This window comes from Selaginella moellendorffii, unplaced genomic scaffold (genome assembly GCF_000143415.4).
Source record: "Selaginella moellendorffii unplaced genomic scaffold, v1.0 SELMOscaffold_0, whole genome shotgun sequence".
Lineage (NCBI taxonomy): Eukaryota > Viridiplantae > Streptophyta > Lycopodiopsida > Selaginellales > Selaginellaceae > Selaginella > Selaginella moellendorffii.
This window is the reverse complement of record NW_003314261.1, coordinates 1526784-1553589: the sequence shown is the minus strand read 5'-3', so window position 1 is coordinate 1553589 and position 26806 is coordinate 1526784. Positions and strand designations below refer to the sequence as shown.

At 45.4% G+C, this 26806-nt stretch overlaps 4 protein-coding genes and 3 long non-coding RNA genes across 12 annotated transcripts; 5 read left to right on the top strand and 2 right to left on the bottom strand.

The window, feature by feature from the left end:
- The first annotated feature begins 5612 nt into the window (after positions 1-5612).
- Positions 5613-6052, top strand: LOC112344167. Of its 2 annotated transcripts, none has more exons than XR_002991618.1 (3): positions 5613-5672; positions 5735-5857; positions 5944-6052. It is a non-coding gene; the product is annotated as an uncharacterized LOC112344167 (long non-coding RNA). The 2 variants fall into 2 exon arrangements; XR_002991617.1 differs by having other exon boundaries at positions 5614-5672; positions 5741-5857.
- Positions 6053-6107: 55 nt separating this feature from the next.
- On the top strand, positions 6108-7631 carry LOC9663144. 3 transcript variants are annotated; one of them, XR_002991616.1, is made up of 6 exons: positions 6108-6316; positions 6463-6532; positions 6588-6859; positions 6910-6998; positions 7055-7252; positions 7300-7631. It is a non-coding gene; the product is annotated as an uncharacterized LOC9663144 (long non-coding RNA). The 3 variants fall into 3 exon arrangements; XR_002991615.1 differs by having other exon boundaries at positions 6436-6532; XR_002991613.1 differs by having other exon boundaries at positions 6407-6532.
- Positions 7632-9986: 2355 nt separating this feature from the next.
- On the top strand, positions 9987-11802 carry LOC9633565 (fructose-bisphosphate aldolase-lysine N-methyltransferase, chloroplastic). The gene is made up of 11 exons (XM_024668439.1): positions 9987-10034; positions 10088-10140; positions 10189-10296; positions 10416-10512; positions 10568-10614; positions 10671-10754; positions 10804-10839; positions 10890-10973; positions 11026-11093; positions 11145-11223; positions 11271-11802. The coding sequence occupies exons 3-11, from the start codon at positions 10264-10266 to the stop codon at positions 11328-11330; spliced, it is 588 nt and encodes a 195-aa protein (XP_024524207.1). The 5' UTR covers positions 9987-10034; positions 10088-10140; positions 10189-10263; the 3' UTR covers positions 11331-11802.
- A 1289-nt stretch (positions 11803-13091) lies between these two features.
- On the bottom strand, positions 13092-14522 carry LOC9663143 (bifunctional pinoresinol-lariciresinol reductase 1). Its single transcript, XM_024668403.1, has 6 exons — positions 14201-14522; positions 14081-14149; positions 13884-14018; positions 13578-13830; positions 13313-13516; positions 13092-13261 (listed from the first exon to the last, which is right to left on the bottom strand). The coding sequence occupies exons 1-6, from the start codon at positions 14312-14314 to the stop codon at positions 13092-13094; spliced, it is 945 nt and encodes a 314-aa protein (XP_024524171.1). The 5' UTR covers positions 14315-14522.
- A 2821-nt stretch (positions 14523-17343) lies between these two features.
- On the top strand, positions 17344-26523 carry LOC9633564. The gene is made up of 11 exons (XM_024668432.1): positions 17344-17391; positions 17445-17497; positions 17546-17653; positions 17773-17869; positions 17925-17971; positions 18028-18111; positions 18161-18196; positions 18247-18330; positions 25757-25824; positions 25876-25954; positions 26002-26523. Exons 3-11 carry the CDS (start codon positions 17621-17623, stop codon positions 26059-26061), a joined length of 588 nt encoding a protein of 195 aa, XP_024524200.1. The 5' UTR covers positions 17344-17391; positions 17445-17497; positions 17546-17620; the 3' UTR covers positions 26062-26523.
- LOC9663142 (bifunctional pinoresinol-lariciresinol reductase 1) lies at positions 20260-22005 on the bottom strand. Of its 2 annotated transcripts, XM_024668386.1 has the most exons (6): positions 21546-22005; positions 21426-21494; positions 21229-21363; positions 20923-21175; positions 20658-20861; positions 20260-20606 (listed from the first exon to the last, which is right to left on the bottom strand). In XM_024668386.1, exons 1-6 carry the CDS (start codon positions 21657-21659, stop codon positions 20437-20439), a joined length of 945 nt encoding a protein of 314 aa, XP_024524154.1. In that variant the 5' UTR covers positions 21660-22005; the 3' UTR covers positions 20260-20436. The 2 variants fall into 2 exon arrangements, with proteins under 2 accessions (XP_024524154.1, XP_024524144.1); XM_024668376.1 differs by having other exon boundaries at positions 20260-20861.
- Positions 24282-24748, top strand: LOC9663141. 2 transcript variants are annotated; one of them, XR_002991619.1, is made up of 3 exons: positions 24282-24367; positions 24467-24552; positions 24610-24748. It is a non-coding gene; the product is annotated as an uncharacterized LOC9663141 (long non-coding RNA). The 2 variants fall into 2 exon arrangements; XR_002991620.1 differs by having other exon boundaries at positions 24430-24552.
- Positions 26524-26806: the final 283 nt, after the last annotated feature.

The following is a 26806-nucleotide window of genomic DNA, read 5'->3' as shown; positions in this document are numbered from 1 at the left end:
TCATGCTTAGGAAGGATCCACTAGTGCCGTGCTAAACAGCTACGGACCAGCCTATTTGCCACTCATAACAAACCCAAGGAAGGTTAACTTTCACCCATGGTATATGGAACAACTCATGGAACCACCGATAGGCTAACATTAATCCTACCAACTCAAAATGTAACCTCGAGTTGCTAATGTGCCTCACTCACGAGCCCAAGCTCAAACTCGTGCAAACGGAACAACTCAGTCCACCCTATGAGCCCAAGAGCAAGCTCACATAATATGGAACAAAAAGGTACAAAACCTATCCCAAGGAACCAATGCAAAGTCTTTGCACCAAAACGTGTACCCACTCGGATCATCGTTTTCATCTCTGAGTATGCAACGAGACTAGTTGCCCAATTTCATTGGATAGTTCTCACCGAGACTCATGCTCTGATACCAAATGTAGCGCACGTGGTTTTGACCCTTTATACTATGGTGATTTACCATAGGATAACACCACGAAGCGGAACCTAAACCCTCTTTGTGCCATGTGACAGATGCCACATGTCACATGCCACGTGTCCAAAGGAATGTGGTGTGGAACCCGAGGTTCAGGGTCTTGGGCCATTGAACGAAGGAACGGTGCCAAACTCCCAAGCATGGAGCATTATGTAGCGATATTGAGGGACTAATCTCAATACGCGAGGGTTCTTGTCAAGCTAGTGCAAGATAGAGCAAAAGAGAACTAACAAGCCGGGCCAAGTATGCTCAGCTAAATAGACACTTAGGAATTCCTTCCTTATGCTCATCCGGCCAAGTACAAATGCAAAGTCCAGTTTACTAACACTTGAACAAGAGGGACTAATAAAGGGTCTAGCAATACCGACCTCCTGCCATCGTGGCAGTAAGGTAAGAGTGTCCATAAGGACTGGTCGACAGGTAGCTTTCGATACCCGAAGTCACATGCGCGATAGTCATCGAGGTAGATGATCACCATCTGATCAAGAAACTCCTGAAAGACGTCGTTTGCCATGTGTTGGAAAACTGCTGGAGCATTTGTCAAGCCAAATGGCATGACAGTGTATTTGAAGTGGCCATAGCGGGTTCGGAACGCAGTCTTCCATTCATCACCAGGCCAGATCCGGATTAGGTTGTATGCTCCACGGAGGTCGATCTTGGTGAAGAAGCGGGCACCGCCGAGGCGTTCCAATAGGTCCGAGATCAGGGGCAGCGGATAACGCTTCCGAACAGTCACTTTGTTCAAACCTTGGTAGTCGATGACTAGCCGGAAACTCCCATCCTTCTTCCAGATGGAGATTGCGAATGCTAAATGTACCCCGAGGCAAGGTTCTCATCCACGTACTCTTTGAGGGCCTTAAGCTCGGACGGGGATAACCCATAGATAGGCCCCTACGGAGGTGACGCTCCTTCCTATAAATCAATGGGACAGTCATAAGGCCGATGAACAGGTAGTACACTAGCTTTTTTCTTGTCAAACACATCCCCAAAATCATGATACTTCTTAGGAAGACTGACAGGAGAAACATGCAAAGCAAAAAGGAAAATAGGTTCTTCATGAAGGAGTTCTTTCATAGTGATTGTGGAGATAAGAGGAGGCGTATGACTAAATGGAATTATGAGACGAAGATACTGTCCAGTGTAAGATGGAAGAGAGGAAAAAGAAGAGGGTGAAAACTTCGTAGAGTCAAGAACAGAACCCCAATTTGAGTTTAGGGAACTTTTTCTGATTCGGACTCGATGAACAGCAGAGGAAGCCGGGAAGACCGAGCACCACAGAGGAGGATTTGCTGTTGATGATGTTGAAGGCGATATTGGTGACAGTGGACCCGATTTGTACTCGAACAAACAACGTTTCCCTAAGTCCAGAAGATGGAGACACAAAATGCCCGCCGATGCCTTAAACCCTCAGATCCCGTATAGTAGAAGAAAGAGGAACGTGATGTCGGGCAGCAAAGTTTGTGTCCATGAAGCAGGAAGTTGCACCCGAGTCCAGTAGCACCAGAGCCTTGAGTCCTAATTGTTCGGTGAAAGAAAAGAGACATGGGACGCGGAAGTTGCGGGAATTGGTGGTGGCTTTGATAAAAGGTGGTGAGGAGCTTGATAAAGAAGAAAAGTGATTTTTATTCGGGGAGTCCAAACAGACAACTCCTACTCTGTTTGGACAGGGTCATTTCCCGACTGCAACAAAGGTGGATTTTGAGGCAGAGTGAACTCGAGCAGTCGGGGAGGCTTCTTGGGACACATACCTGCTTTGTGATTAGGATCAGCACAGTAGAAGCAAAGATTATGAGATATTCGACGTTGTTTCTCAGTAGGACTCAACTTCCCTTTGATGAGTTGGGGAGTACCAGAAATATCCATTGGGACCAGAGCAGTAGGTTCAGGAGCATGCCCCAAAGACTCAAGCTGGGATTCCTGAGTCTGGGACGGAAAAACAGTGGCGCGGCGACTTTCCTGATGACGCTCAAAGAGACGATTGTCACATCGAACAGCTTTATTGATGGTGTCCGACAGGTCCTTGGGATCCTCCATGGTGAGCAACAAATCCTTGACACCGTTGTTGAGGCCAAAACGAAATTGGTCAATCAGGGCCCGCTCATCCCAGTGAGTGTCCAAGGCAAGGAGTTGGAACTCTGCAGTGTAGATTGAGGCAGGACGAGACCCCTGAGAGAGATGTCTCATCTTTGTGGTAGCAGCCCGAACCCGATCTGTCTCGCCAAAACATGCTTCAAGCTTCTCTTTGAACAATTTAAGATCCATCAGCTCCGGAACCACGACCCCTTTCATGCTCTTCTCCAGAAGAGGAGAAAACCATGACAAAGCTGCACCTTCGAGCAACGTCCTAATCGCACCAATTTGAGACTTGGGAGTGGGGTACCGCCGATGTTGAAGTGCGAAGATCAGCTCCATCTGGTTCAGGAATCCGCGAAGCTCTGAATGCTTGCCTGAAAATTTCACCGGGAAACTCACCTTCGGTTCAGGAACTTTGCTGGATCCTTGAGCCGAAAGTGAAGCAAGCTCTTGCTACATGCGAAGAAGGGTCGCCTTCAGCTCGGTATTCTCAAATTGGATTTTTGCAAGGACTTCAGCAAAGAAATCAGGATGGCTTGGAGACTCCATCGGCAGAAAGAAAGAAAAAGGGGGAAAAAAGGCAATGGCAGTCAAACAATCAAAACGTGTTAAAGGAAAAAAAAATGAAAAAACACAATCTGAATCAAATTGTCAAGACCCCCAACAAGATCAAGACTGGAAAATGCAAAAGACAAAGAGAAAAGCTAGTGGAAACAAAGAAGAGGCCTTAGACTGGTGTTGATTCAGATTGTGGAGAAATGGAACAAGGCTAACCTATATATACTATAGGTACCACTCTTGGATCGAGGACGGCCTAAATATAGCTGAGGTCAAGGAGGGGCCACATCATCATCAAGAATGTGACTCAAGACTTAGGAATCGTAGAGGAAATCAGAGAGTCAGGAATAGGGAAGAGTCTCGAGAGTCAGGAATAGGGAAGTGTCTCGAGAATCAGGAATGTGGTCTGCAGGTCAGGAATCTAGCGAGATTCAGGAATTTGGTATGAATTGGGGAATTCCTAACAGGATGTTTGTCCAATCAAAGTTCTTGTTCATCGTTAGTCACCCAAAGAGATCAAGATTTTATATGCAAACGTCAAGAAGATGTTCGAAAAGGGTGTTATTCAAAAGTCATAGATTCCTTAGGCATGTGAACCTCATCTTGTGATGAAGACTGATGAGAGTATTTGTTTTTACATCGACTATCATTTGTTAAATGAAGTGATGATCCTGAATATGTACCCTCTTCCTCACACAGCTGATCTCTTGGATCGTCTAGGGAGAAGTCATTGGTTCATCAAGCTAGATCTTACTTTTGGGTACTAGCAAATACTGATAGCTAAAGAAGATATTCCTAAGACTGCTTTTTGTATATCATTTTAATTGTATGAGTTCTTGGTGATGCAATTTGGTTTGAATAATGCTCTAGTAACTTTTCAATAGATGATAGATAAGGTTTTTTGCGATATGTTGGAGGTGATTGTTGACTTCATTAATGATTTCCTGATCCACTCAAAGGGGATGTGAGAGGAACACGTCTATGATGTTTATAAAGTGCTAGATCAACTACGGGAAGTTGGTTTAAAGTTAAAGCAGTTGCAATGTGTGTTTGGGTTCAAAGACATAATTTATCTTGGGTATTGTATTTCTCATGAGGGTTTGCAAGTTTACCTTGACAAACTTGTGGCTGTTCTAAATTTCCCTACTCTGAAGTATATGAATAATGTGCAATGCTTCTTAAACATGTAATATCTCAATCGTTTTGTGGATCATCTTTTTGATTCCACTACACTATTGCAAGCATTGCTGAAGTCATCAATGTCAATTTTCATCTTGTTTATAGACTGTAATTGGGCATTCATGGATCTCAAGATTGGTGCACATTTACTTCCAGGACAATCACAGTTTATTAACAATGTAGTTGAGTCACAATATGGTCAACAGCAAAGCTATTCATGCCCTCAACAATTTGTGATTTACTGAAAAAATAGCAAAAAAAAAAAAAACCATTAGCCAAATTTTGTTTGTAAAATGAAGATTAAAACTTTCTAAATGTTAATCTACTTAAGCATTAAAGTAACAACATTAAGCTTGTTTTCACTGCTTCCTTGGTGGTAATGAATGCTTAGCCCAGTCTACTGACGGGATTGCAAAACCAAGCAATCCCATCAGTAGACCTCACAAATGAAAACTCTCACCATTGATGTGTAGAAAAATCCATCCTCGCTCATCCACCTCTTTTCAAGCGTGCTCCCGGTCATTTCGAGCGAGCGTAAAGAGCTTTGTTGAGCGTTCTGGGATCATCGACCCACTTGAGCAAGTAAGCTCCTCCTGGAGAGATACATGACTGTGAATCTCCCAAAGTAAAAAGAGAGAAATGCATGAAAAAAAGTGGTACTTTTGTGATCTCCATCTTTGTAAATGCAAACCTTGTCTCTGGGTGGAGTGAAAGTCGGGAAACCGTCCATTTGTACGAAACTGGTGCTGTGCAGTCACGTCCCCAACACTTTGATGCTGCTCGACACAAAGACTCTGCACTCTGTGTTGTGGATGCGGCTCAGTAACATCGAGATCGACTCTCCGGCCGAGAGCAGCAGCCACACAAGTACGTTCTCGCCCACTCACAGGTGGTGAGGAGGTCCGACTTTGGCAAGAACGACACTATATGGTTCAACGTCAACTCATCTCAGAAGCTTGCTGAGTCCCGGTTTTTTTTCCCCAGTTTCCTTACATTGCTTGTGGACCAGCTTGGACAGCAGCAATCACTTGTTAGTAGCCTTAAGAAATGCTCATATGCTTTCAGAGTGTGGGGAACTATATACGTGGGGAAAGAATCGCGACTACCAGCTCGGAATTCCTGGACTTAAGGATGAGCAACTAGATCCAGTTCCGGTACAATTTCCACAGGCTCTTCATGACAAAACTCCGGTAGAAGTGTTGCGTGTTTGTTGTGGAGCTAATCACGTACGATTGTCACGTGGCAGGCACTCAATACGTGGCAAGCACGAGAATCTGCCACATCCGCGACGCTTTCCCATGACGTGGCAATACATAAGGATTCTTCTTCTTCCCGGCGCGGCTGGATCGATCTCGAGGAGGTGTTGGGCGCTTCAGGTACGCTGACAGATCGACTGTCGATCGATCGCTTTCGCGAGTTCTGGGCGTGATTATTCCAGAACCAGGCGCAGCGGAAGCTGAGCAATGGCTACGCAGGTTTTATGTCGTGGCTCGCGAGCCGGAACGATGATGGCGATCCATCGGCGGTGCGCATTGGGACTTCGCGAGAATCTGGCAGGCAGGTCGAGTATCGGTTTTAGTTTTTTCCTTTTGATTCATTGATGAGTCTATGGCGCAGGGGATAATGTTGGTTCTTGTTTACGTCCAGATGATAGCTCCTGGTGATCTTCCTGACCAGCTCAGCACGGTTTTGCCCAGCACTGTTAAGCCGTGGACCAAACTTGCTCTTATTGTCCTCATGGAACGCTACAAAGGCCAGGCAAGTTTACTCTCAACATTTTCGTCTTCGCTTTGCTAAATCTTTCTCGTCAGTATGGGCACCATACATCTCGTGTCTTCCTCAACCAGCGGAGCTCGACAACACGGGTACTGGACTATCGAGTTTTTGTTTCTCAAAGTTTTCAAGTGCGTAGTTTCGTTGGGAGGACACCGAGCTAAGTTACTTGAGGGCGAGCCCTTTATACGGCAAGGCTCGTGAGCGGCTGGAAATGATAACAACTGAGTTTGGCCAAGTGCAAAACGTAAGTACTTCGGGTAGTTTTCTATTTTGCAAGCTTTCATTCACTTAGTTTTTTTACTGTTTTTTTCTTTTCCGAATGGTTTTATTCAAGGGGGAAATTTTTTACTTTGATGCTTGAAGGATTTTTGTACCTGTGTACTGGAGCAGGCACTTGATGTTTGGCCTCAACTATTCGGTAAAGTGTCTCTTGAAGACTTGAAGCATGTATACGCCACAGGTACAGGAAGCAAGCTTGTTTCTTGCTAGTTTTGTTCGTCCTGCCTTTGCTGCAGTTTTTTCTCGTTCACTAGCCATTGGAGAGGACTCGACATTAGTAATGCTATGTCTCTCTTTATTTCTGTTTACGTCCTTGTGTACATTATAACGCGGCGTTAGCAGATACCAATGCTCGATTTTTTCAACCACAACGCAACCAGCTTTGCGAAGCTCTAATTTAACGGGCTTCTCAACTACGCAGTTGTAAGATACGCCTGAAGTTCTTTCTTTTTCTTTTCCGTACCACAAGCAGGTTACAGAGGACAGAGACTATGCTGAAAACGATCAGGTAGAGGCAGTGGTCTTTGTTTTGTTTTCATGTTTCATTCGGCTTCGCAGATTTGGATAAACTATGGTGATCTTTCAAACGCAGAGCTTGCACTTGATTATGGCTTCACTGTGCCTTCACTGAAAATCCGTATGACGAGGTAGGTAATGAGCGTGCTAAGAGGTGTGGTGCTGAATCACTTTTCACAAACCGCAGACTGATCTATTGACGCAATTCCCGGAAATGAACACGATAATTGAAGATCAACTCGGCGGAAACACGCTGTAAAACACATTCCTTTTTCTTTGAAGAGACACATTGTTTGTGCTTCTCAGGGGTCAAAAACCACTTCAAGGTTCTCCTGTGTGCCTGGAAGTAGCACGGCGAATCGAGACGCATGAAAAATCAATCCTGGTTGGGCCCTTCTCTCGAGCTTGTATCGTTTTAACACCTTCTGGCAGGAACTAAATCAACACTCATGGAGGTCGAGAAGTAGACAGCTTCTAGCTGCCGCGTCCTAGATGGTGAGCTGACGTGAAGCATTTCGGCTGGATGGCACACGCCAGGCATAACTTTGGGAGACAAGATCTTTTTCTGGTTTTGTGAAGGCCTTGTTTTTCTCCAGGAAAGCACAGCGTTGCTTGATGTAAGCCGTGGAATATAAATCGGTAAGCGCGTGCATGCGTCGGATGAGGCGGTTGGAAAACGACGGGAGGAGCGAGTGCCGTATAAGATCGCCGCCCCCGGCTGCCATGCTGATCTCTCCTGCTAACGCTGCTTTTTCCTTCTGGCTTTTCTTCAAGTTCTAAACAGCGAGCAATAGCATGATCAGCTTTCCTGATTGCAGGCTCAATCCAGACGAAAGGATGAAGTTTCTAAGTCGTATTGGTAGGTTTCTAGAGCTGTTGGTCTATTGGATTGTGCATCATCTTCGACGCTTCAAATTTCCAAATTAAAGCATTATTTCCATAGCTTATATAAAATGCCATTGCCTTTTTGGGTTAGGTATACTTTCCAGAACAGGAAGAGAGCATTAAAGGCGAGCAAGTGAAATATGTTTGAGGTGGACAAGGTCGTGCGTATGCGGGAAATGGTAGCTAGCGATCATGGATTGCAAGCTTTTACTGATGGATCTTTCAAGCGCGGAGTTTTCGGAGGTTATAGAGTGTTTATCCCGAGAGTTTCTATGCGACTCGCTTGTGGAAGAAGGGCAAATGACAACTTACATACAAGCTCCACTATCATGTTTGAGCTGTTGGGTTTGATGCGAGCACTCGAAATCTGTTTGGAGATGGAATGGCGCTGGGGATTGTGGGAGCCAGTCTTTGTATACACGGACAGTTATAACTCTTTGACGCTGCTGGAGATGTATGTGCAAGATCCAATAGCCCTGGGTTGCCACCCAAATGCAGATATCATCCAGACGATAGTTTGGCTTGCAGGAACATCACTTGTTCCAGTTCATTTTTGTAAGGTGAAGGGGCACTACAACATTGCTGGAAATCAGGTTGCAGATGAGTTAGCTAAGATTGGTGCACATTTACTTCCAGGACAATCACAGTTTATTAACACTGTAGTTGAGTCACAATATGGTCAACAGCAAAGCTATTCACGCCCTCAACAATTTGCGATTTACTGACAAAAATAGCAAAAAAAAGAAAAAACCCATTAGCCAAATTTTGTTTGTAAAATGAAGATTAAAACTTTCTAAATATTAATCTACTTAAGCATTAAAGTAACAACATTAAGCTTGTTCCTTGGTGGTAATTAATGCTTAGCCCAGTCTACTGACAGGATTGCAAAACCAAGCAATCCCATCAGTAGACCTCACAAATGAAAACTCTCACCATTGATGTGTAGAAAAATCCATCCTCGCTCATCCACCTCTTTTCAAGCGTGCTCCCAGTCATTTCGAGCGAGCATAAAGAGCCTTGTTGAGCATTCTGGGATCATCGACCCACTTGAGCAAGCTAGCTCCTCCTGGAGAGATACATGACTGTGAATCTGCCAAAGTAAAAAGAGACAAATGCATGAACAAAAGTGGTACTTTTGTGATCTCCATCTTTGTAAATGCAAACCTTGTCTCTGGGTGGAGTGAAAGTCAGGAAACCGTCCATTTGTACGAAACTGGTGTTGTGCAGTCACGTCCCCAACAGTTTGATGCTGCTCAACACAAAGACTCTGCGCTCTGTGTTGTGGATGCGGCTCAGTAACATCGAGATCGACTCTCCGGCCAAGAGCAGCAGCCACACAAGTACGTTCTTGCCCACTCACAGGTGGTGAGGAGGTCCGACTTTGGCAAGAACAACACCATATGGTTCAACGTCAACTCATCTCGGAAGCATGCTGCATCCCAGTTTTTTTTCCCCAGTTTCCTTACATTGCTTGTGGACCAGCTTGGACAGCAGCAATCACTTGTTAGTAGCCTTAAGAAATGCTCATATGCTTTCAGAGTGTGGGGAACTATATACGTGGGGAAAGAATCGCAACTACCAGCTCGGAATTCCTGGACTTAAGGATGAGCAACTAGATCCAGTTCCGGTACAATTTCCACAGGCTCTTCATGACAAAACTCCGGTAGAAGTGTTGGGTGTTTGTTGTGGAGCTAATCACGGGGTTTGTAGCTCATACGATTGCCACGTGGCAGGCACTCAATACGTGGCAAGCACGAGAATCTGCCACATCAGCGACGCTTTCCCATGACGTGGCAATACATATGTTTTGGTTTTGGAGAGGAGAAATGTGGGCCGCCCAGGATTCTTCTTCTTCCCGGCGCGGCTGGATCGATCTCGAGGAGCTGTTGGGCGCTTCAGGTACGCTGACAGATCGACTGTCGATCGATCGCTTTCGCGAGTTCTGGGCTTGATTATTCCAGAACCAGGCGCCGCGGAAGCTGAGCAATGGCTACGCAGGTTTTATGTCGTGGCTCGCGAGCCGGAACGATGATGGCGATCCATCGGCGGTGCGCATTGGGACTTCGCGAGAATCTGGCGGGCAGGTCGAGTATCGGTTTTTAGTTTTTTCCTTTTGATTCATTGATGAGTCTATGGCGCAGGGGATAATGTTGGTTCTTGTTTACGTCCAGATGATAGCTCCTAGCGATCTTCCTGACCAGCTCAGCACGGTTTTGCCCAGCACTGTTAAGCCGTGGACCAAACTTGCTCTTATTGTCCTCATGGAACGCTACAAAGGCCAGGCAAGTTTACTCTCAACATTTTCGTCTTCGCTTTGCTAAATCTTTCTCGTCAGTATGGGCACCATACATCTCGTGTCTTCCTCAACCAGCGGAGCTCGACAACACGGGTACTGGACTATCGAGTTTTTGTTTCTCAAAGTTTTCAAGTGCGTAGTTTCGTTGGGAGGACACCGAGCTAAGTTACTTGAGGGCGAGCCCTTTATACGGCAAGGCTCGTGAGCGGCTGGAAATGATAACAACTGAGTTTGGCCAAGTGCAAAACGTAAGTACTTCGGGTAGTTTTCTATTTTGCAAGCTTTCATTCACTTAGTTTTTTTACTGTTTTTTTCTTTTCCGAATGGTTTTATTCAAGGGGGAAATTTTTTACTTTGATGCTTGAAGGATTTTTGTACCTGTGTACTGGAGCAGGCACTTGATGTTTGGCCTCAACTATTCGGTAAAGTGTCTCTTGAAGACTTGAAGCATGTATACGCCACAGGTACAGGAAGCAAGCTTGTTTCTTGCTAGTTTTGTTCGTCCTTCCTTTGCTGCAGTTTTTTCTCGTTCACTAGCCATTGGAGAGGACTCGACATTAGTAATGGTATGTCTCCCTTTAATTCTGTTTACGTCCTTGTGTACATTATAACGCGGCGTTAGCAGATACCAATGCTCGATTTTTTCAACCACAACGCAACCAGCTTTGCGAAGCTCTCATTTAACGGGCTTCTCAACTACGCAGTTGTAAGATACGCCTGAAGTTCTTTCTTTTTCCTTTCCGTACCACAAGCAGGTTACAGCGGACAGAGACTATGCTGAAAACGATCAGGTAGAGGCAGTGGTCTTTGTTTTGTTTTCATGTTTCATTCGGCTTCGCAGATTTGGATAAACTATGGTGATCTTTCAAACGCAGAGCTTGCACTTGATTATGGCTTCACTGTGCCTGAAAATCCGTATGACGAGGTAATGAGCGTGCTAAGAGGTGTGGTGCTGAATCACTTTTCACAAACCGCAGACTGAGCTATTGACGCAATTCCCGGAAATGAACACGATAATTAAAGATCAACTTGGCGGAAACACGCTGTAAAACACATTCCTTTTTCTTTGAAGAGACACATTGTTTGTGCTTCTCAGGGGTCAAAAACCACTTCAAGGTTCTCCTGTGTGCCTGGAAGTAGCACGGCGAATCGAGACGCATGAAAAATCAATCCTGGTTGGGCCCTTCTCTCGAGCTTGTATCGTTTTAACACCGTCTGGCAGGAACTAAATCAACACTCATGGAGGTCGAGAAGTAGACAGCTTCTAGCTGCCGCGTCCTAGATGGTGAGCTGACGTGAAGCATTTCGGCTGGATGGCACACGCCAGGCATAACTTTGGGAGACAAGATCTTTTTCTGGTTTTGTGAAGGCCTTGTTTTTCTCCAGGAAAGCACAGCGTTGCTTGGTGTAAGCCGTGGAATATAAATCGGTAAGCGCGTGCATGCGTCGGATGAGGCGGTTGGAAAACGACGGGAGGAGCGACTGCCATATAAGATCGCCGCCCCCGGCTGCCATGCTGATCTCTCCTGCTAACGCTGCTTTTTTCCTTCTTACTTTTCTTCAAGTTCTAAACAGCAAGCGATAGTGTGATCAGCTTTCCTGATTGCAGGCTCGATCCAGATGAAAGGATGAAGTTTCTAAGTCGTATTGGCAGGTTTCTAGAGCTGTTGGTCTATCGGATCGTGCATCATCTTCGTCCTCAGGGACGCTTCGAATTTCCAAATTAAAGCATTATTTCCATAGCTTATATAAAATGCCATTGCCTTTTTGGGTTAGGTATACTTTCCAGAACAGGAAGAGAGCAACAAGTGAAATATGTTTGAGGTGGACAAAGTCGTGCGTACGCGAGAAATGGTAGCCAGCGATCATGGATTGCAGGCTTTTACTGACGGATCCTTCAAACGCGGAGTTTTCGGAGGTTATGGAGTGTTTATCCCGAGAGTTTCCATGCGACTCGCTTGTGGAAGAAGGGCAAACGACAACTTACATACAAGCTCCATTATCACGTTTGAGTTGTTAGGTTTGATGCGAGCCCTCGAAATCTGCTTGGAGATGGAATGGCGCTGGGGATTGTGGGAGCCAATCTTTGTATACACCGACAGTTATGACTCCTTGACGCTGCTGGAGATGTATGTGCAAGATCCAATAGCCCTGGGTCGCCACCCAAATGCAGATATCATCCAGACGATAGTTTGGCTTGCAGGAACATCACTTGTTCCAGTTCATTTTTGTAAGGTGAAGGGGCATTACGACATCGCTGAAAATCAGGTTGCAGATGAGTTAGCTAAGATTGGTGCACATTTACTTCCAGGACAATCACAGTTTATTAACACTGTAGTTGAGTCACAATATGGTCAACAGCAAAGCTATTCATGCCCTCAACAATTTGCGATTTACTGAAAAAAAAAAGCAAAAAAAAAAAACCATTAGCCAAATTTAGTTTGTAAAATGAAGATTAAAACTTTCTAAATGTAAATTTTCTTGAGCATTGCTTCCTTGGTGGTAATTAATGCTTAGCCCTTTAAATTTTAAACCACAAACTCTAACCACCTTTGAATGTAGCTGGACTTTCCTAGGGCAATGCTGGCATCAATGCATTATAGCACAGCTCTGTCGAGGTTTCCAGGCAATGATTTTGGGTGGCGGGGTGGTGTATTAGCTCAGCCTTGCATTCTGTTGTCTGCCATCGTTTGTAGCACTTTTTCCAGCTCAGATCAATCGATCAAAGCAGCAGTGTCGACGTACACATCTTGCTGCCTAAAACTCTCAAGGAAAAGTTGCTCAATGACACCTCCTTCACTCACTACTTTAGTGACAAAAGAGACCTCTAGCTGGTTGTGCAGGAACAAGTGTGAAAATGTGAATAAGATCTTCGTAACCAAACACTTTGGATTCCTGAGAGAAGAAAACTAACATTATTGAACTTATGGAGTTTGCCTCCAGAAAATTTTCAAGATTGCCGTGCACGTTTCTGCTTGATACGTGGAGCAAGTTAGTATTCATTGTTGAATCTCCGTGTTGATCAAGGATGTTGATCAAGGAATCAGCACACATAAGGCTTGAGATATACTTGTGGAGAAGTATACTCTACCTCAGGATACAAAGCAGTGGCTTCAATATCATCCGGAGCCAACTCGAAGCACATAGCTCCATTGTAAAAAACGTGATAGATGCGCGTCCACACCTCTCTGAGCTGCAATGGAGTTTGAGCATCTGCAAAACCAAACAATCCCGTCAGTAGACCTCGCAAATGAAAGCTCTCACCGTTGATGTGTAGAAGAACCTCCTCCTCACTCATCCACCTCTTTTCAAGGGTGCTGCCGGTCATTTCTTCCCACAATGCTACTTGCTCGTTCATTGTCAAGGCGTTTCCGGGAGGGCGAACGTAAAGAGCCTTGTTGAGTGTTCTGGGATCATCGACCGACTTGAGCAAGTAAGTTGCGAGGTCCTCCTCGGAGATATACATGACTGTGAATCCGCCAAAGTAAAAAGAGACAAATGCATGATCTAGAAACAACAAAACTGGTACCTTTGTGATCTCCATCTTTGTAAATGCAAACCTTGTCTCTGGGTGGAGTGAAAGTCGGGAAACCGTCCATTTGTACGAAACTGGCGAGCATGAGCCCCATGATACAGTTCGCCATGAAAAACGTATGAGGAATTCCTGCTGCTTCGATGGCTCTCCGGATAGCTACCTTGTCCCTATACATGGGGCTCTCGGGAATGGACTGGTCCTTGCAGATCCTATCCGCGTCCATCCCAAACTCGGAGGGGTAGAACTTCTGGAGAAGACAACTGTGTAAGTCGGGATTCACTTGAAAACCGTAAACTTCACCTTGATGTTTCCAGCTTCTTTCACGGCTCTGATGAGATCGTACTGGAGCTTTAGTTGATCTTCCCCAAGAGCGCAGATCACAACATCGACTTGCTGTAATATTCGCACAAGATCCTCTCGGTCTTCCAGAAAGCACTGGTTTCCAAAAAGCAGAAATGTAAGTGAACCAACACCAAGTAACTGATGATAGCTAGTACGGTGTAAATCGTTGCTCCGGCTTTTCTTAGCCCAACCAGGAACCGGACTTTATCAACATGTTTTGACACCTGAAACTCACCCCAGAGATCAAAGAAGAAATATAGATAGCTTGAAAGTACCTGTGGACGAACTAGTATACTAGTTGGATGACCCGATTGAATACTAGCAGTAGCGATGTACTTGCCGATGTATCCCGTAGCTCCAACGATCAGAATCCTGCTCTTGGGCTCCATACTCACTCAAAATCAAAACCAAATGGAAGAATCATCACAGTGTAAGCCTTCTTCATAGTGGAGCTGACATCCAGGATTATCACCTTACCATCGCGTCTTTGTTTACGAATTCCAATGTTACAAGCTCTGTGTTACCTGAGCTGGTTTGGGTCTCGAAACAATACAAACCCCGTGATTAGCTCCACAAGAAACACCCAACACTTCTACTGGAGTTTTCTCATGAAGAGCCTGTGGAAATTGTACCAAAACGGGATCTAGTTGCTCATCCTTAAGTCCAGGAATTCCGAGCTGGTAGTCGCGATTCTTTCCCCACGTATATAGATCCCCATTCTCTGAAAGCATATGAGCATTTCTTGCAAGAAAAAAAGAAAACGCGTCCTAGATGGTGAGCTGAGAGTTTTAAAGAGCGTGAAGCATTTCGGCTGGATGGCACACGCCAGGCATAACTTTGGGAGACAAGATCTTTTTCTGGTTTTGTGAAGGCCTTGTTTTTCTCCAGGAAAGCACAGCGTTGCTTGATGTAAGGCGTGGAATATAAATCGGTAAGCGCGTGCATGCGTCGGATGAGGTGGTTGGAAAACGACGGGAGGAGCGACTGCCGTATAAGATTGCCACCCCCGGCTCCCATGCTGATCTCTCCTGCTAACGCTGCTTTTTCCTTCTGGCTTTTCTTCAAGTTCTAAACAGCGAGCGATAGCGTGATCAGCTTTCCTGATTGCAGGCTCGATCCAGACGAAAGGATGAAGTTTCTAAGTCATATTGGTAGGTTTCTAGAGCTGTTGGTCTATCGGATCGTGCATCATCTTCGTCCTCAGGGACGCTTCGAATTTCCAAATTAAAGCATTATTTCCATAGCTTATATAAAATGCCATTGCCTTTTTGGGTCAGGTATACTTTCCAGAACAGGAAGAGAGCATTAAAGGCGAGCAAGTGAAATATGTTTGAGGTGGACAAAGTCGTGCGTACGCGGGAAATGGTAGCTAGCGATCATGGATTGCAAGCTTTTACTGACGGATCTTTCAAGCGCGGAGTTTTCGGAGGTTATGGAGTGTTTATCCCGAGAGTTTCCATGCGACTCGCTTGTGGAAGAAGGGCAAACGACAACTTACATACAAGCTCCACTATCACGTTTGAGCTGTTAGGTTTGATGCGAGCACTTGAAATCTGTTTGGAGATGGAATGGCACTGGGGATTGTGGGAGCCAGTCTTTGTATACACTGACAGTTATGACTCCTTGATGCTGCTGGAGATGTATGTGCAAGATCCAATAGCCCTGGGTCGCCACCCAAATGCAAATATCATCCAGACGATAGTTTGGCTTGCAGGAACATCATTTGTTCCAGTTCATTTTTGTAAGGTGAAGGGGCACTACGACATTGCTGGAAATCAGGTTGCAGATGAGTTAGCTAAGATTGGTGCACATTTACTTCCAGGACAATCACAGTTTATTAACACTGTAGTTGAGTCACAATATGGTCAACAGCAAAGCTATTCACGCCCTCAACAATTTGCGATTTACTGAAAAAAATAGCAAAAAAAAAAAAAACCCATTAGCCAAATTTTGTTTGTAAAATGAAGATTAAAACTTTCTAAATATTAATCTACTTAAGCATTAAAGTAACAACATTAAGCTTGTTCCTTGGTGGTAATTAATGCTTAGCCCAGTCTACTGACGGGATTGCAAAACCAAGCAATCCCATCAGTAGACCTCACAAATGAAAACTCTCACCATTGATGTGTGGAAAAATCCATCCTCGCTCATCCACCTCTTTTCAAGTGTGCTCCCGGTCATTTCGAGCGAGCGTAAAGAGCCTTGTTGAGCGTTCTGGGATCATCGACCCACTTGAGCAAGCTAGCTCCTCCTGGAGAGATACATGACTGTGAATCTGCCAAAGTAAAAAGAGACAAATGCATGAACAAAAGTGGTACTTTTGTGATCTCCATCTTTGTAAATGCAAACCTTGTCTCTGGGTGGAGTGAAAGTCAGGAAACCGTCCATTTGTACGAAACTGGTGCTGTGCAGTCACGTCCCCAACACTTTGATGCTGCTCAACACAAAGACTCTGCGCTCTGTGTTGTGGATGCGGCTCAGTAACATCGAGATCGACTCTCCGGCCAAGAGCAGCAGCCACACAAGTACGTTCTTGCCCACTCACAGGTGGTGAGGAGGTCCGACTTTGGCAAGAACGACACCATATGGTTCAACGTCAACTCATCTCGGAAGCGTGCTGTGTCCCGGTTTTTTTTCCCCAGTTTCCTTACATTGCTTGTGGACCAGCTTGGACAGCAGCAATCACTTGTTAGTACCCTTAAGAAATGCTCATATGCTTTCAGAGTGTGGGGAACTATATACGTGGGGAAAGAATCGCGACTACCAGCTCGGAATTCCTGGACTTAAGGATGAGCAACTAGATCCAGTTCCGGTACAATTTCCACAGGCTCTTCATGACAAAACTCCGGTAGAAGTGTTGGGTGTTTCTTGTGGAGCTAATCACGGGGTTTGTAGCGCATACAACTGCCACGTGGCAGGCACTCAATACGTGGCAGCACGAGAATCTGCCACATCAGCGACGCTTTCCCATGACGTGGCAATACATATGTTTTGGTTTTGGAGAGGAGAAATGTGGGCCGCCCAGGATTCTTCTTCTTCCCGGCGCGGCTGGATCGATCTCGAGGAGCTGTTGGGCGCTTCAGGTACGCTGACAGATCGACTGTCGATCGATCGTTTTCGCGAGTTCTGGGCTTGATTATTCCAGAACCAGGCGCAGCGGAAGCTGAGCAATTGCTACGCAGGTTTTATGTCGTGGCTCGCGAGCCGGAACGATGATGGCGATCCATCGGCGGTGCGCATTGGGACTTCGCGAGAATCTGGCGGGCAGGTCGAGTATCGGTTTTTAGTTTTTTCCTTTTGATTCATTGATGAGTCTATGGCGCAGGGGATAATGTTGGTTCTTGTTTACGTCCAGATGATAGCTCCTAGTGATCTTCCTGACCAGCTCAGCACGGTTTTGCCCAGCACTGTTAAGCCGTGGACCAAACTTGCTCTTATTGTCCTCATGGAACGCTACAAAGGCCAGGCAAGTTTACTCTCAACATTTTCGTCTTCGCTTTGCTAAATCTTTCTCGTCAGTATGGGCACCATACATCTCGTGTCTTCCTCAACCAGCGGAGCTCGACAACACGGGTACTGGACTATCGAGTTTTTGTTTCTCAAAGTTTTCAAGTGCGTAGTTTCGTTGGGAGGACACCGAGCTAAGTTACTTGAGGGCGAGCCCTTTATACGGCAAGGCTCGTGAGCGGCTGGAAATGATAACAACTGAGTTTGGCCAAGTGCAAAACGTAAGTACTTCGGGTAGTTTTCTATTTTGCAAGCTTTCATTCACTTAGTTTTTTTACTGTTTTTTTCTTTTCCGAATGGTTTTATTCAAGGGGGAAATTTTTTACTTTGATGCTTGAAGGATTTTTGTACCTGTGTACTGGAGCAGGCACTTGATGTTTGGCCTCAACTATTCGGTAAAGTGTCTCTTGAAGACTTGAAGCATGTATACGCCACAGGTACAGGAAGCAAGCTTGTTTCTTGCTAGTTTTGTTCGTCCTTCCTTTGCTGCAGTTTTTTCTCGTTCACTAGCCATTGGAGAGGACTCGACATTAGTAATGGTATGTCTCCCTTTAATTCTGTTTACGTCCTTGTGTACATTATAACGCGGCGTTAGCAGATACCAATGCTCGATTTTTTCAACCACAACGCAACCAGCTTTGCGAAGCTCTCATTTAACGGGCTTCTCAACTACGCAGTTGTAAGATACGCCTGAAGTTCTTTCTTTTTCCTTTCCGTACCACAAGCAGGTTACAGCGGACAGAGACTATGCTGAAAACGATCAGGTAGAGGCAGTGGTCTTTGTTTTGTTTTCATGTTTCATTCGGCTTCGCAGATTTGGATAAACTATGGTGATCTTTCAAACGCAGAGCTTGCACTTGATTATGGCTTCACTGTGCCTGAAAATCCGTATGACGAGGTAATGAGCGTGCTAAGAGGTGTGGTGCTGAATCACTTTTCACAAACCGCAGACTGAGCTATTGACGCAATTCCCGGAAATGAACACGATAATTAAAGATCAACTTGGCGGAAACACGCTGTAAAACACATTCCTTTTTCTTTGAAGAGACACATTGTTTGTGCTTCTCAGGGGTCAAAAACCACTTCAAGGTTCTCCTGTGTGCCTGGAAGTAGCACGGCGAATCGAGACGCATGAAAAATCAATCCTGGTTGGGCCCTAACACCGTCTGGCAGGAACTAAATCAACACTCATGGAGGTCGAGAAGTAGACAACTTCTAGCTGCCGCGTCCTAGATGGTGAGCTGAGAGTTTTAAAGAGCGTGAAGCATTTCGGCTGAATGGCACATGCCAGGCATAACTTTGGGAGACAAGATCTTTTTCTGGTTTTGTGAAGGCCTTGTTTTTCTCCAGGAAAGCACAGCGTTGCTTGGTGTAAGCCGTGGAATATAAATCGGTAAGCGCGTGCATGCGTCGGATGAGGCGGTTGGAAAACGACGGGAGGAGCAACTGCCGTATAAGATCGCCGCCCCCGGCTGCCATGCTGATCTCTCCTGCTAACGCTGCTTTTTCCTTCTGGCTTTTCTTCAAGTTCTAAACAGCGAGCGATAGCGTGACCAGCTTTCCTGATTGCAGGCTCGATCCAGACGAAAGGTTGAAGTTTCTAAGTCGTATTGGCAGGTTTCTAGGGCTGTTGGTCTATCGGAACGTGCATCATCTTCGTCCTCAGGGACGCTTCGAATTTCCAAATTAAAGCATTATTTCCATAGCTTATATAAAATGCGATTGCCTTTTTGGGTTAGGTATACTTTCCAGAACAGGAAGAGAGCATTAAAGGCAAGCAAGTGAAATATGTTTGAGGTGGACAAGGTCGTGCGTACTCAAGAAATGGTAGCCAGCGATCATGGATTGCAGGCTTTTACTGACGGATCCTTCAAACGCGGGGTTTTCGGAGGTTATGGAGTGTTTATCCCGAGAGTTTCCATGCGACTCGCTTGTGGAAGAAGGGCAAACGACAACTTACATACAAGCTCCACTATCACGTTTGAGCTGTTGGGTTTGATGCGAGCCCTCGAAATCTGTTTAGAGATGGAATGGCGCTGGGGATTGTGGGAGCCAGTCTTTGTATACACCGACAGTTATGACTCCTTGACACTGCTGGAGATGTATGTGCAAGATCCAATAGCCCTGGGTCGCCACCCAAATGCAGATATCATCCAGACGATAGTTTGGCTTGCAGGAACATCACTTGTTCCAGTTCATTTTTGTAAGGTGAAGGGGCATTACGACATCGCTGGAAATCAGGTTGCAGATGAGTTAGCTAAGATTGGTGCACATTTACTTCCAGGACAATCACAGTTTATTAACACTGTAGTTGAGTCACAATATGGTCAGCAGCAAAGCTATTCACGCCCTCAACAATTTGTGATTTACTGAAAAACAAAAAGCAAAAAAAAAAACCATTAGCCAAATTTTGTTTGTAAAATGAAGATTAAAACTTTCTAAATGCTAATTTTCTTGAGCATTGCTTCCTTGGTGGTAAGTAATGCTTAGCTTTTTAAATTTTAGACCACAAGCTCTACGTAGCTGGACTTTCCTGGGGCAATGCTGGCATCAATGCATTATAGCACAGCTCTGTGGAGGTTTCCAGGCAATGATTTTGGGTGGCGGGGTGGTGCATTAGCTCAGTCTTGCATTCTCTTGTCTGCCATCGTTTGTAGCACTTTTTCCAGCTCAGATCAATCGATCAAAGCAGCAGTGTCGACGTACACATCTTGCTGCCTAAAACTCTCAAGGAAAAGTTGCTCAATGACACCTCCTTCACTCACTACTTTAGTGACAAAAGAGACCTCTAGCTGGTTGTGCAGGAACAAGTGTGAAAATGTGAATAAGATCTTCGTAACCAAACACTTTGGATTCCTGAGAGAAGAAAACTAACATTATTGAACTTATGGAGTTTGCCTCCAGAACATTTTCAAGATTGCCGTGCACGTTTCTGCTTGATACGTGGAGCAAGTTAGTATTCATTGTTGAAGCTCCGTGTTGATCAAGGATGTTGATCAAGGAATCAGCACACATAAGGCTTGAGATATACTTGTGGAGAAGTATACTCTACCTCAGGATACAAAGCAGTGGCTTCAATATCATCCGGAGCCAACTCGAAGCACATAGCTCCATTGTAAAAAACGTGATAGATGCGCGTCCACACCTCTCTGAGCTGCAATGGAGTTTGAGCATCTGCAAAACCAAACAATCCCGTCAGTAGACCTCGCAAATGAAAGCTCTCACCGTTGATGTGTAGAAGAACCTCCTCCTCACTCATCCACCTCTTTTCAAGGGTGCTGCCGGTCATTTCTTCCCACAATGCTACTTGCTCGTTCATTGTCAAGGCGTTTCCGGGAGGGCGAACGTAAAGAGCCTTGTTGAGTGTTCTGGGATCATCGACCGACTTGAGCAAGTAAGTTGCGAGGTCCTCCTCGGAGATATACATGACTGTGAATCCGCCAAAGTAAAAAGAGACAAATGCATGATCTAGAAACAACAAAACTGGTACCTTTGTGATCTCCATCTTTGTAAATGCAAACCTTGTCTCTGGGTGGAGTGAAAGTCGGGAAACCGTCCATTTGTACGAAACTGGCGAGCATGAGCCCCATGATACAGTTCGCCATGAAAAACGTATGAGGAATTCCTGCTGCTTCGATGGCTCTCCGGATAGCTACCTTGTCCCTATACATGGGGCTCTCGGGAATGGACTGGTCCTTGCAGATCCTATCCGCGTCCATCCCAAACTCGGAGGGGTAGAACTTCTGGAGAAGACAACTGTGTAAGTCGGGATTCACTTGAAAACCGTAAACTTCACCTTGATGTTTCCAGCTTCTTTCACGGCTCTGATGAGATCGTACTGGAGCTTTAGTTGATCTTCCCCAAGAGCGCAGATCACAACATCGACTTGCTGTAATATTCGCACAAGATCCTCTCGGTCTTCCAGAAAGCACTGGTTTCCAAAAAGCAGAAATGTAAGTGAACCAACACCAAGTAACTGATGATAGCTAGTACGGTGTAAATCGTTGCTCCGGCTTTTCTTAGCCCAACCAGGAACCGGACTTTATCAACATGTTTTGACACCTGAAACTCACCCCAGAGATCAAAGAAGAAATATAGATAGCTTGAAAGTACCTGTGGACGAACTAGTATACTAGTTGGATGACCCGATTGAATACTAGCAGTAGCGATGTACTTGCCGATGTATCCCGTAGCTCCAACGATCAGAATCCTGCTCTTGGGCTCCATACTCACTCAAAATCAAAACCAAATGGAAGAATCATCACAGTGTAAGCCTTCTTCATAGTGGAGCTGACATCCAGGATTATCACCTTACCATCGCGTCTTTGTTTACGAATTCCAATGTTACAAGCTCTGTGTTACCTGAGCTGGTTTGGGTCTCGAAACAATACAAACCCCGTGATTAGCTCCACAAGAAACACCCAACACTTCTACCGGAGTTTTCTCATGAAGAGCCTGTGGAAATTGTACCAAAACGGGATCTAGTTGCTCATCCTTAAGTCCAGGAATTCCGAGCTGGTAGTCGCGATTCTTTCCCCACGTATATAGATCCCCATTCTCTGAAAGCATATGAGCATTTCTTGCAAGAAAAAAAGAAAACGCGTCCTAGATGGTGAGCTGAGAGTTTTAAAGAGCGTGAAGCATTTCGGCTGGATGGCACACGCCAGGCATAACTTTGGGAGACAAGATCTTTTTCTGGTTTTGTGAAGGCCTTGTTTTTCTCCAGGAAAGCACAGCGTTGCTTGGTGTAAGCCGTGGAATATAAATCGGTAAGCGCGTGCATGCGTCGGATGAGGCGGTTGGAAAACGACAGGAGGAGCGACTGCCATATAAGATCGCCGCCCCCGGCTGCCATGCTGATCTCTCCTGCTAACGCTGCTTTTTTCCTTCTGGCTTTTCTTCAAGTTCTAAACAGCAAGCGATAGTGTGATCAGCTTTCCTGATTGCAGGCTCGATCCAGACGAAAGGATGAAGTTTCTAAGTCGCATTGGCAGGTTTCTAGAGCTGTTGGTCTATCGGATCGTGCATCATCTTCGTCCTCAGGGACACTTCGAATTTCCAAATTAAAACATTATTTCCATAGCTTATATAAAATGCGATTGCCTTTTTGGGTTAGGTATACTTTTCAGAACAGGAAGAGAGCATTAAAGGCGAGCAAGTGAAATATGTTTGAGGTGGACAAGGTCATGCGTACGTGGGAAATGGTAGCTAGCGATCATGGATTACAAGCTTTTACTGATGGATCTTTCAAGCGCAGAGTTTTCGGAGGTTATGGAGTGTTTATCTCGAGAGTTTCTATGCGACTCGCTTGTGGAAGAAGGGCAAACGACAACTTACATACAAGTTCCTCCACTATCACGTTTGAGCTGTTGGGTTTGATGCGAGCCCTTGAAATTTGTTTGGAGATGGAATGGCACTGGGGATTGTGGGAGCCAGTCTTTGTATACACCGACAGTTATGACTCCTTGACGCTGCTGGAGATGTATGTGCAAGATCCAATAGCCCTGGGTCACCACCCAAATGCAGATATCATCCAGACGATTGTTTGGCTTGCAGGAACATCATTTGTTCCAGTTCATTTTTGTAAGGTGAAGGGGCACTATGACATCGTTGGAAATCAGGTTGCGGATGAGTTAGCTAAGATTGGTGCACATTTACTTCCAGGACAATCACAGTTTATTAACACTGTAGTTGAGTCACAATATGGTCAACAGCAAAGCTATTCATGCCTTCAACAATTTGCAATTTACTGAAAAAAATAGCAAAAAAAAAAAAAAAAACCCATTAGCCAAATTTTGTTTGTAAAATGAAGATTAAAACTTTCTAAATATTAGTCTACTTAAGCATTAAAGTAACAACATTAAGCTTGTTTACACTGCTTCCTTGGTAATTAATACTTAGCCCAGTCTACTGACGGGATTGCAAAACCAAGCAATCCCATCAGTAGACCTCACAAATGAAAACTCTCACCATTGATGTGTAGAAGAATCCATCCTCGCTCATCCACCTCTTTTCAAGCGTGCTCCCGGTCATTCGAGCGAGCGTAAAGAGCCTTGTTGAGCGTTCTGGGATCATCGACCGACTTGAGCAAGCTAGCTCCTCCTGGAGAGATACATGACTGTGAATCTGCCAAAGTAAAAAGAGACAAATGCATGAACAAAAGTGGTACTTTTGTGATCTCCATCTTTGTAAATGCAAACCTTGTCTCTGGGTGGAGTGAAAGTCGGGAAACCGTCCATTTGTACGAAACTGGTGCTGTGCAGTCACGTCCCCAACACTTTGATGCTGCTCGACACAAAGACTCTGCGCTCTGTGTTGTGGATGCGGCTCAGTAACATCGAGATTGACTCTCCGGCCGAGAGCAGCAGCCACACAAGTACGTTCTTGCCCACTCACAGGTGGTGAGGAGGTCCGACTTTGGCAAGAACGACACCATATGGTTCAACATCAACTCATCTCGGAAGCTTGCTGCGTCGCGGTTTTTTTTCCCCAGTTTCCTTACATTGCTTGTCGACCAGCTTGGACAGCAGCAATCACTTGTTAGTAGCCTTAAGAAATGCTCATATGCTTTCAGAGTGTGGGGAACTATATACGTGGGGAAAGAATCGCGACTACCAGCTCGGAATTCCTGGACTTAAGGATGAGCAACTAGATCCAGTTCCGGTACAATTTCCACAGGCTCTTCATGACAAAACTCCGGTAGAAGTGTTGGGTGTTTGTTGTGGAGCTAATCACGGGGTTTGTAGCTCATACGATTGCCACGTGGCAGGCACTCAATACGTGGCAAGCACGAGAATCTGCCACATCAGCGACGCTTTCCCATGACGTGGCAATACATATGTTTTGGTTTTGGAGAGGAGAAATGTAGGCCGCCCAGGATTCTTCTTCTTCCCGGCGCGGCTGGATCGATCTCGAGGAGCTGTTGGGCGCTTCAGGTACGCTGACAGATCGACTGTGGATCGATCGCTTTCGCGAGTTCTGGGCGTGATTATTCCAGAACCAGGCGCAGCGGAAGCTGAGCAATGGCTACGCAGGTTTTATGTCGTGGCTCGCGAGCCGGAACGATGATGGCGATCCATCGGCGGTGCGCATTGGGACTTCGCGAGAATCTGGCGGGCAGGTCGAGTATCGGTTTTTAGTTTTTTCCTTTTGATTCATTGATGAGTCTATGGCGCAGGGGATAATGTTGGTTCTTGTTTACGTCCAGATGATAGCTCCTAGCGATCTTCCTGACCAGCTCAGCACGGTTTTGCCCAGCACTGTTAAGCCGTGGACCAAACTTGCTCTTATTGTCCTCATGGAACGCTACAAAGGCCAGGCAAGTTTACTCTCAACATTTTCGTCTTCGCTTTGCTAAATCTTTCTCGTCAGTATGGGCACCATACATCTCGTGTCTTCCTCAACCAGCGGAGCTCGACAACACGGTACTGGACTATCGAGTTTTTGTTTCTCAAAGTTTTCAAGTGCGTAGTTTCGTTGGGAGGACACCGAGCTAAGTTACTTGAGGGCGAGCCCTTTATACGGCAAGGCTCGTGAGCGGCTGGAAATGATAACAACTGAGTTTGGCCAAGTGCAAAACGTAAGTACTTCGGGTAGTTTTCTATTTTGCAAGCTTTCATTCACTTAGTTTTCTTACTGTTTTTTTTCTTTTCCGAATGGTTTTATTCAAGGAGGAAATTTTTTACTTTGATGCTTGAAGGACTTTTGTACCTGTGTACTGGAGCAGGCACTTGATGTTTGGCCTCAACTATTCGGTAAGGTGTCTCTTGAAGACTTGAAGCATGTATACGCCACAGGTACAGGAAGCAAGCTTGTTTCTTGCTAGTTTTGTTCGTCCTGCCTTTGCTGCAGTTTTTTCTCGTTCACTAGCCATTGGAGAGGACTCGACAACATTAGTAATGCTATGTCTCCCTTTATTTCTGTTTACGTCCTTGTGTACATTATTATAACGCGGCGTTAGCAGATACCAATGCTCGATTTTTTCAACCACAACGCAACCAGCTTTGCGAAGCTCTCATTTAACGGGCTTCTCAACTACGCAGTTGTAAGATACGCCTGAAGTTCTTTCTTTTTCTTTTCCGTACCACAAGCAGGTTACAGCGGACAGAGACTATGCTGAAAACGATCAGGTAGAGGCAGTGGTCTTTGTTTTGTTTTCATGTTTCATTCGGCTTCGCAGATTTGGATAAACTATGGTGATCTTTCAAACGCAGAGCTTGCACTTGATTATGGCTTCACTGTGCCTTCACTGAAAATCCGTATGACGAGGTAGGTAATGAGCGTGCTAAGAGGTGTGGTGCTGAATCACTTTTCACAAACCGCAGACTGATCTATTGACGCAATTCCCGGAAATGAACACGATAATTGAAGATCAACTCGGCGGAAACACGCTGTAAAACACATTCCTTTTTCTTTGAAGAGACACATTGTTTGTGCTTCTCAGGGGTCAAAAACCACTTCAAGGTTCTCCTGTGTGCCTGGAAGTAGCACGGCGAATCGAGACGCATGAAAAATCAATCCTGGTTGGGCCCTTCTCTCGAGCTTGTATCGTTTTAACACCTTCTGGCAGGAACTAAATCAACACTCATGGAGGTCGAGAAGTAGACACCTTCTAGCTGCCGCGTCCTAGATGGTGAGCTGACGTGAAGCATTTCGGCTGGATGGCACACGCCAGGCATAACTTTGGGAGACAAGATCTTTTTCTGGTTTTGTGAAGGCCTTGTTTTTCTCCAGGAAAGCACAGCGTTGCTTGATGTAAGCCGTGGAATATAAATCGGTAAGCGCGTGCATGCGTCGGATGAGGCGGTTGGAAAACGACGGGAGGAGCGAGTGCCGTATAAGATCGCCGCCCCCGGCTGCCATGCTGATCTCTCCTGCTAACGCTGCTTTTTCCTTCTGGCTTTTCTTCAAGTTCTAAACAGCGAGCGATAGCGTGATCAGCTTTCCTGATTGCAGGCTCGATCCAGACGAAAGGATGAAGTTTCTAAGTCGCATTGGCAGGTTTCTAGGGCTGTTGGTCTATCGGATCGTGCATCATCTTCGACGCTTCGAATTTCCAAATTAAAGCATTATTTCCATAGCTTATATAAAATGCCATTGCCTTTTTGGGTTAGGTATACTTTCCAGAACAGGAAGAGAGCATTAAAGGTGAGCAAGTGAAATATGTTTGAGGTGGACAAGGTCGTGCGTACGCGGGAAATGGTAGCCAGCGATCATGGATTGCAGGCTTTTACCGATGGATCTTTCAAGCGTGGGGTTTTCGGAGGTTATGGAGTGTTTATCCCGAGAGTTTCCATGCGACTCGCTTGTGGAAGAAGGGCAAACGACAACTTACATACAAGCTCCACTATCACGTTTGAGCTGTTGGGTTTGAT

Excerpts from the sequence above, each read along its gene's own strand:
- LOC9633565 (XM_024668439.1), top strand. The coding sequence starts at position 10,264 with ATGATAACAACTGAGTTTGGCCAAGTGCAAAAC. Across the intron at positions 10,755-10,803 it reads GGCTTCTCAACTACGCAGTT|GTTACAGCGGACAGAGACTA; the intron begins GTAAGATACGCC and ends TACCACAAGCAG. Across the intron at positions 10,840-10,889 it reads ACTATGCTGAAAACGATCAG|ATTTGGATAAACTATGGTGA; the intron begins GTAGAGGCAGTG and ends TCGGCTTCGCAG.
- LOC9663143 (XM_024668403.1), bottom strand. The coding sequence starts at position 14,314 with ATGGAGCCCAAGAGCAGGATTCTGATCGTTGGAGCTACGGGATACATC. Across the intron at positions 14,150-14,200 it reads GTATACTAGTTCGTCCACAG|GTGTCAAAACATGTTGATAA; the intron begins GTACTTTCAAGC and ends GGTGAGTTTCAG. Across the intron at positions 14,019-14,080 it reads CCGGAGCAACGATTTACACC|TGCTTTCTGGAAGACCGAGA; the intron begins GTACTAGCTATC and ends TTTGGAAACCAG.
- LOC9633564 (XM_024668432.1), top strand. The coding sequence starts at position 17,621 with ATGATAACAACTGAGTTTGGCCAAGTGCAAAAC. Across the intron at positions 17,654-17,772 it reads AGTTTGGCCAAGTGCAAAAC|GATTTTTGTACCTGTGTACT; the intron begins GTAAGTACTTCG and ends TGATGCTTGAAG. Across the intron at positions 18,112-18,160 it reads GGCTTCTCAACTACGCAGTT|GTTACAGCGGACAGAGACTA; the intron begins GTAAGATACGCC and ends TACCACAAGCAG.
- LOC9663142 (XM_024668376.1), bottom strand. The coding sequence starts at position 21,659 with ATGGAGCCCAAGAGCAGGATTCTGATCGTTGGAGCTACGGGATACATC. Across the intron at positions 21,495-21,545 it reads GTATACTAGTTCGTCCACAG|GTGTCAAAACATGTTGATAA; the intron begins GTACTTTCAAGC and ends GGTGAGTTTCAG. Across the intron at positions 21,176-21,228 it reads AAGAAGCTGGAAACATCAAG|AAGTTCTACCCCTCCGAGTT; the intron begins GTGAAGTTTACG and ends TGTCTTCTCCAG.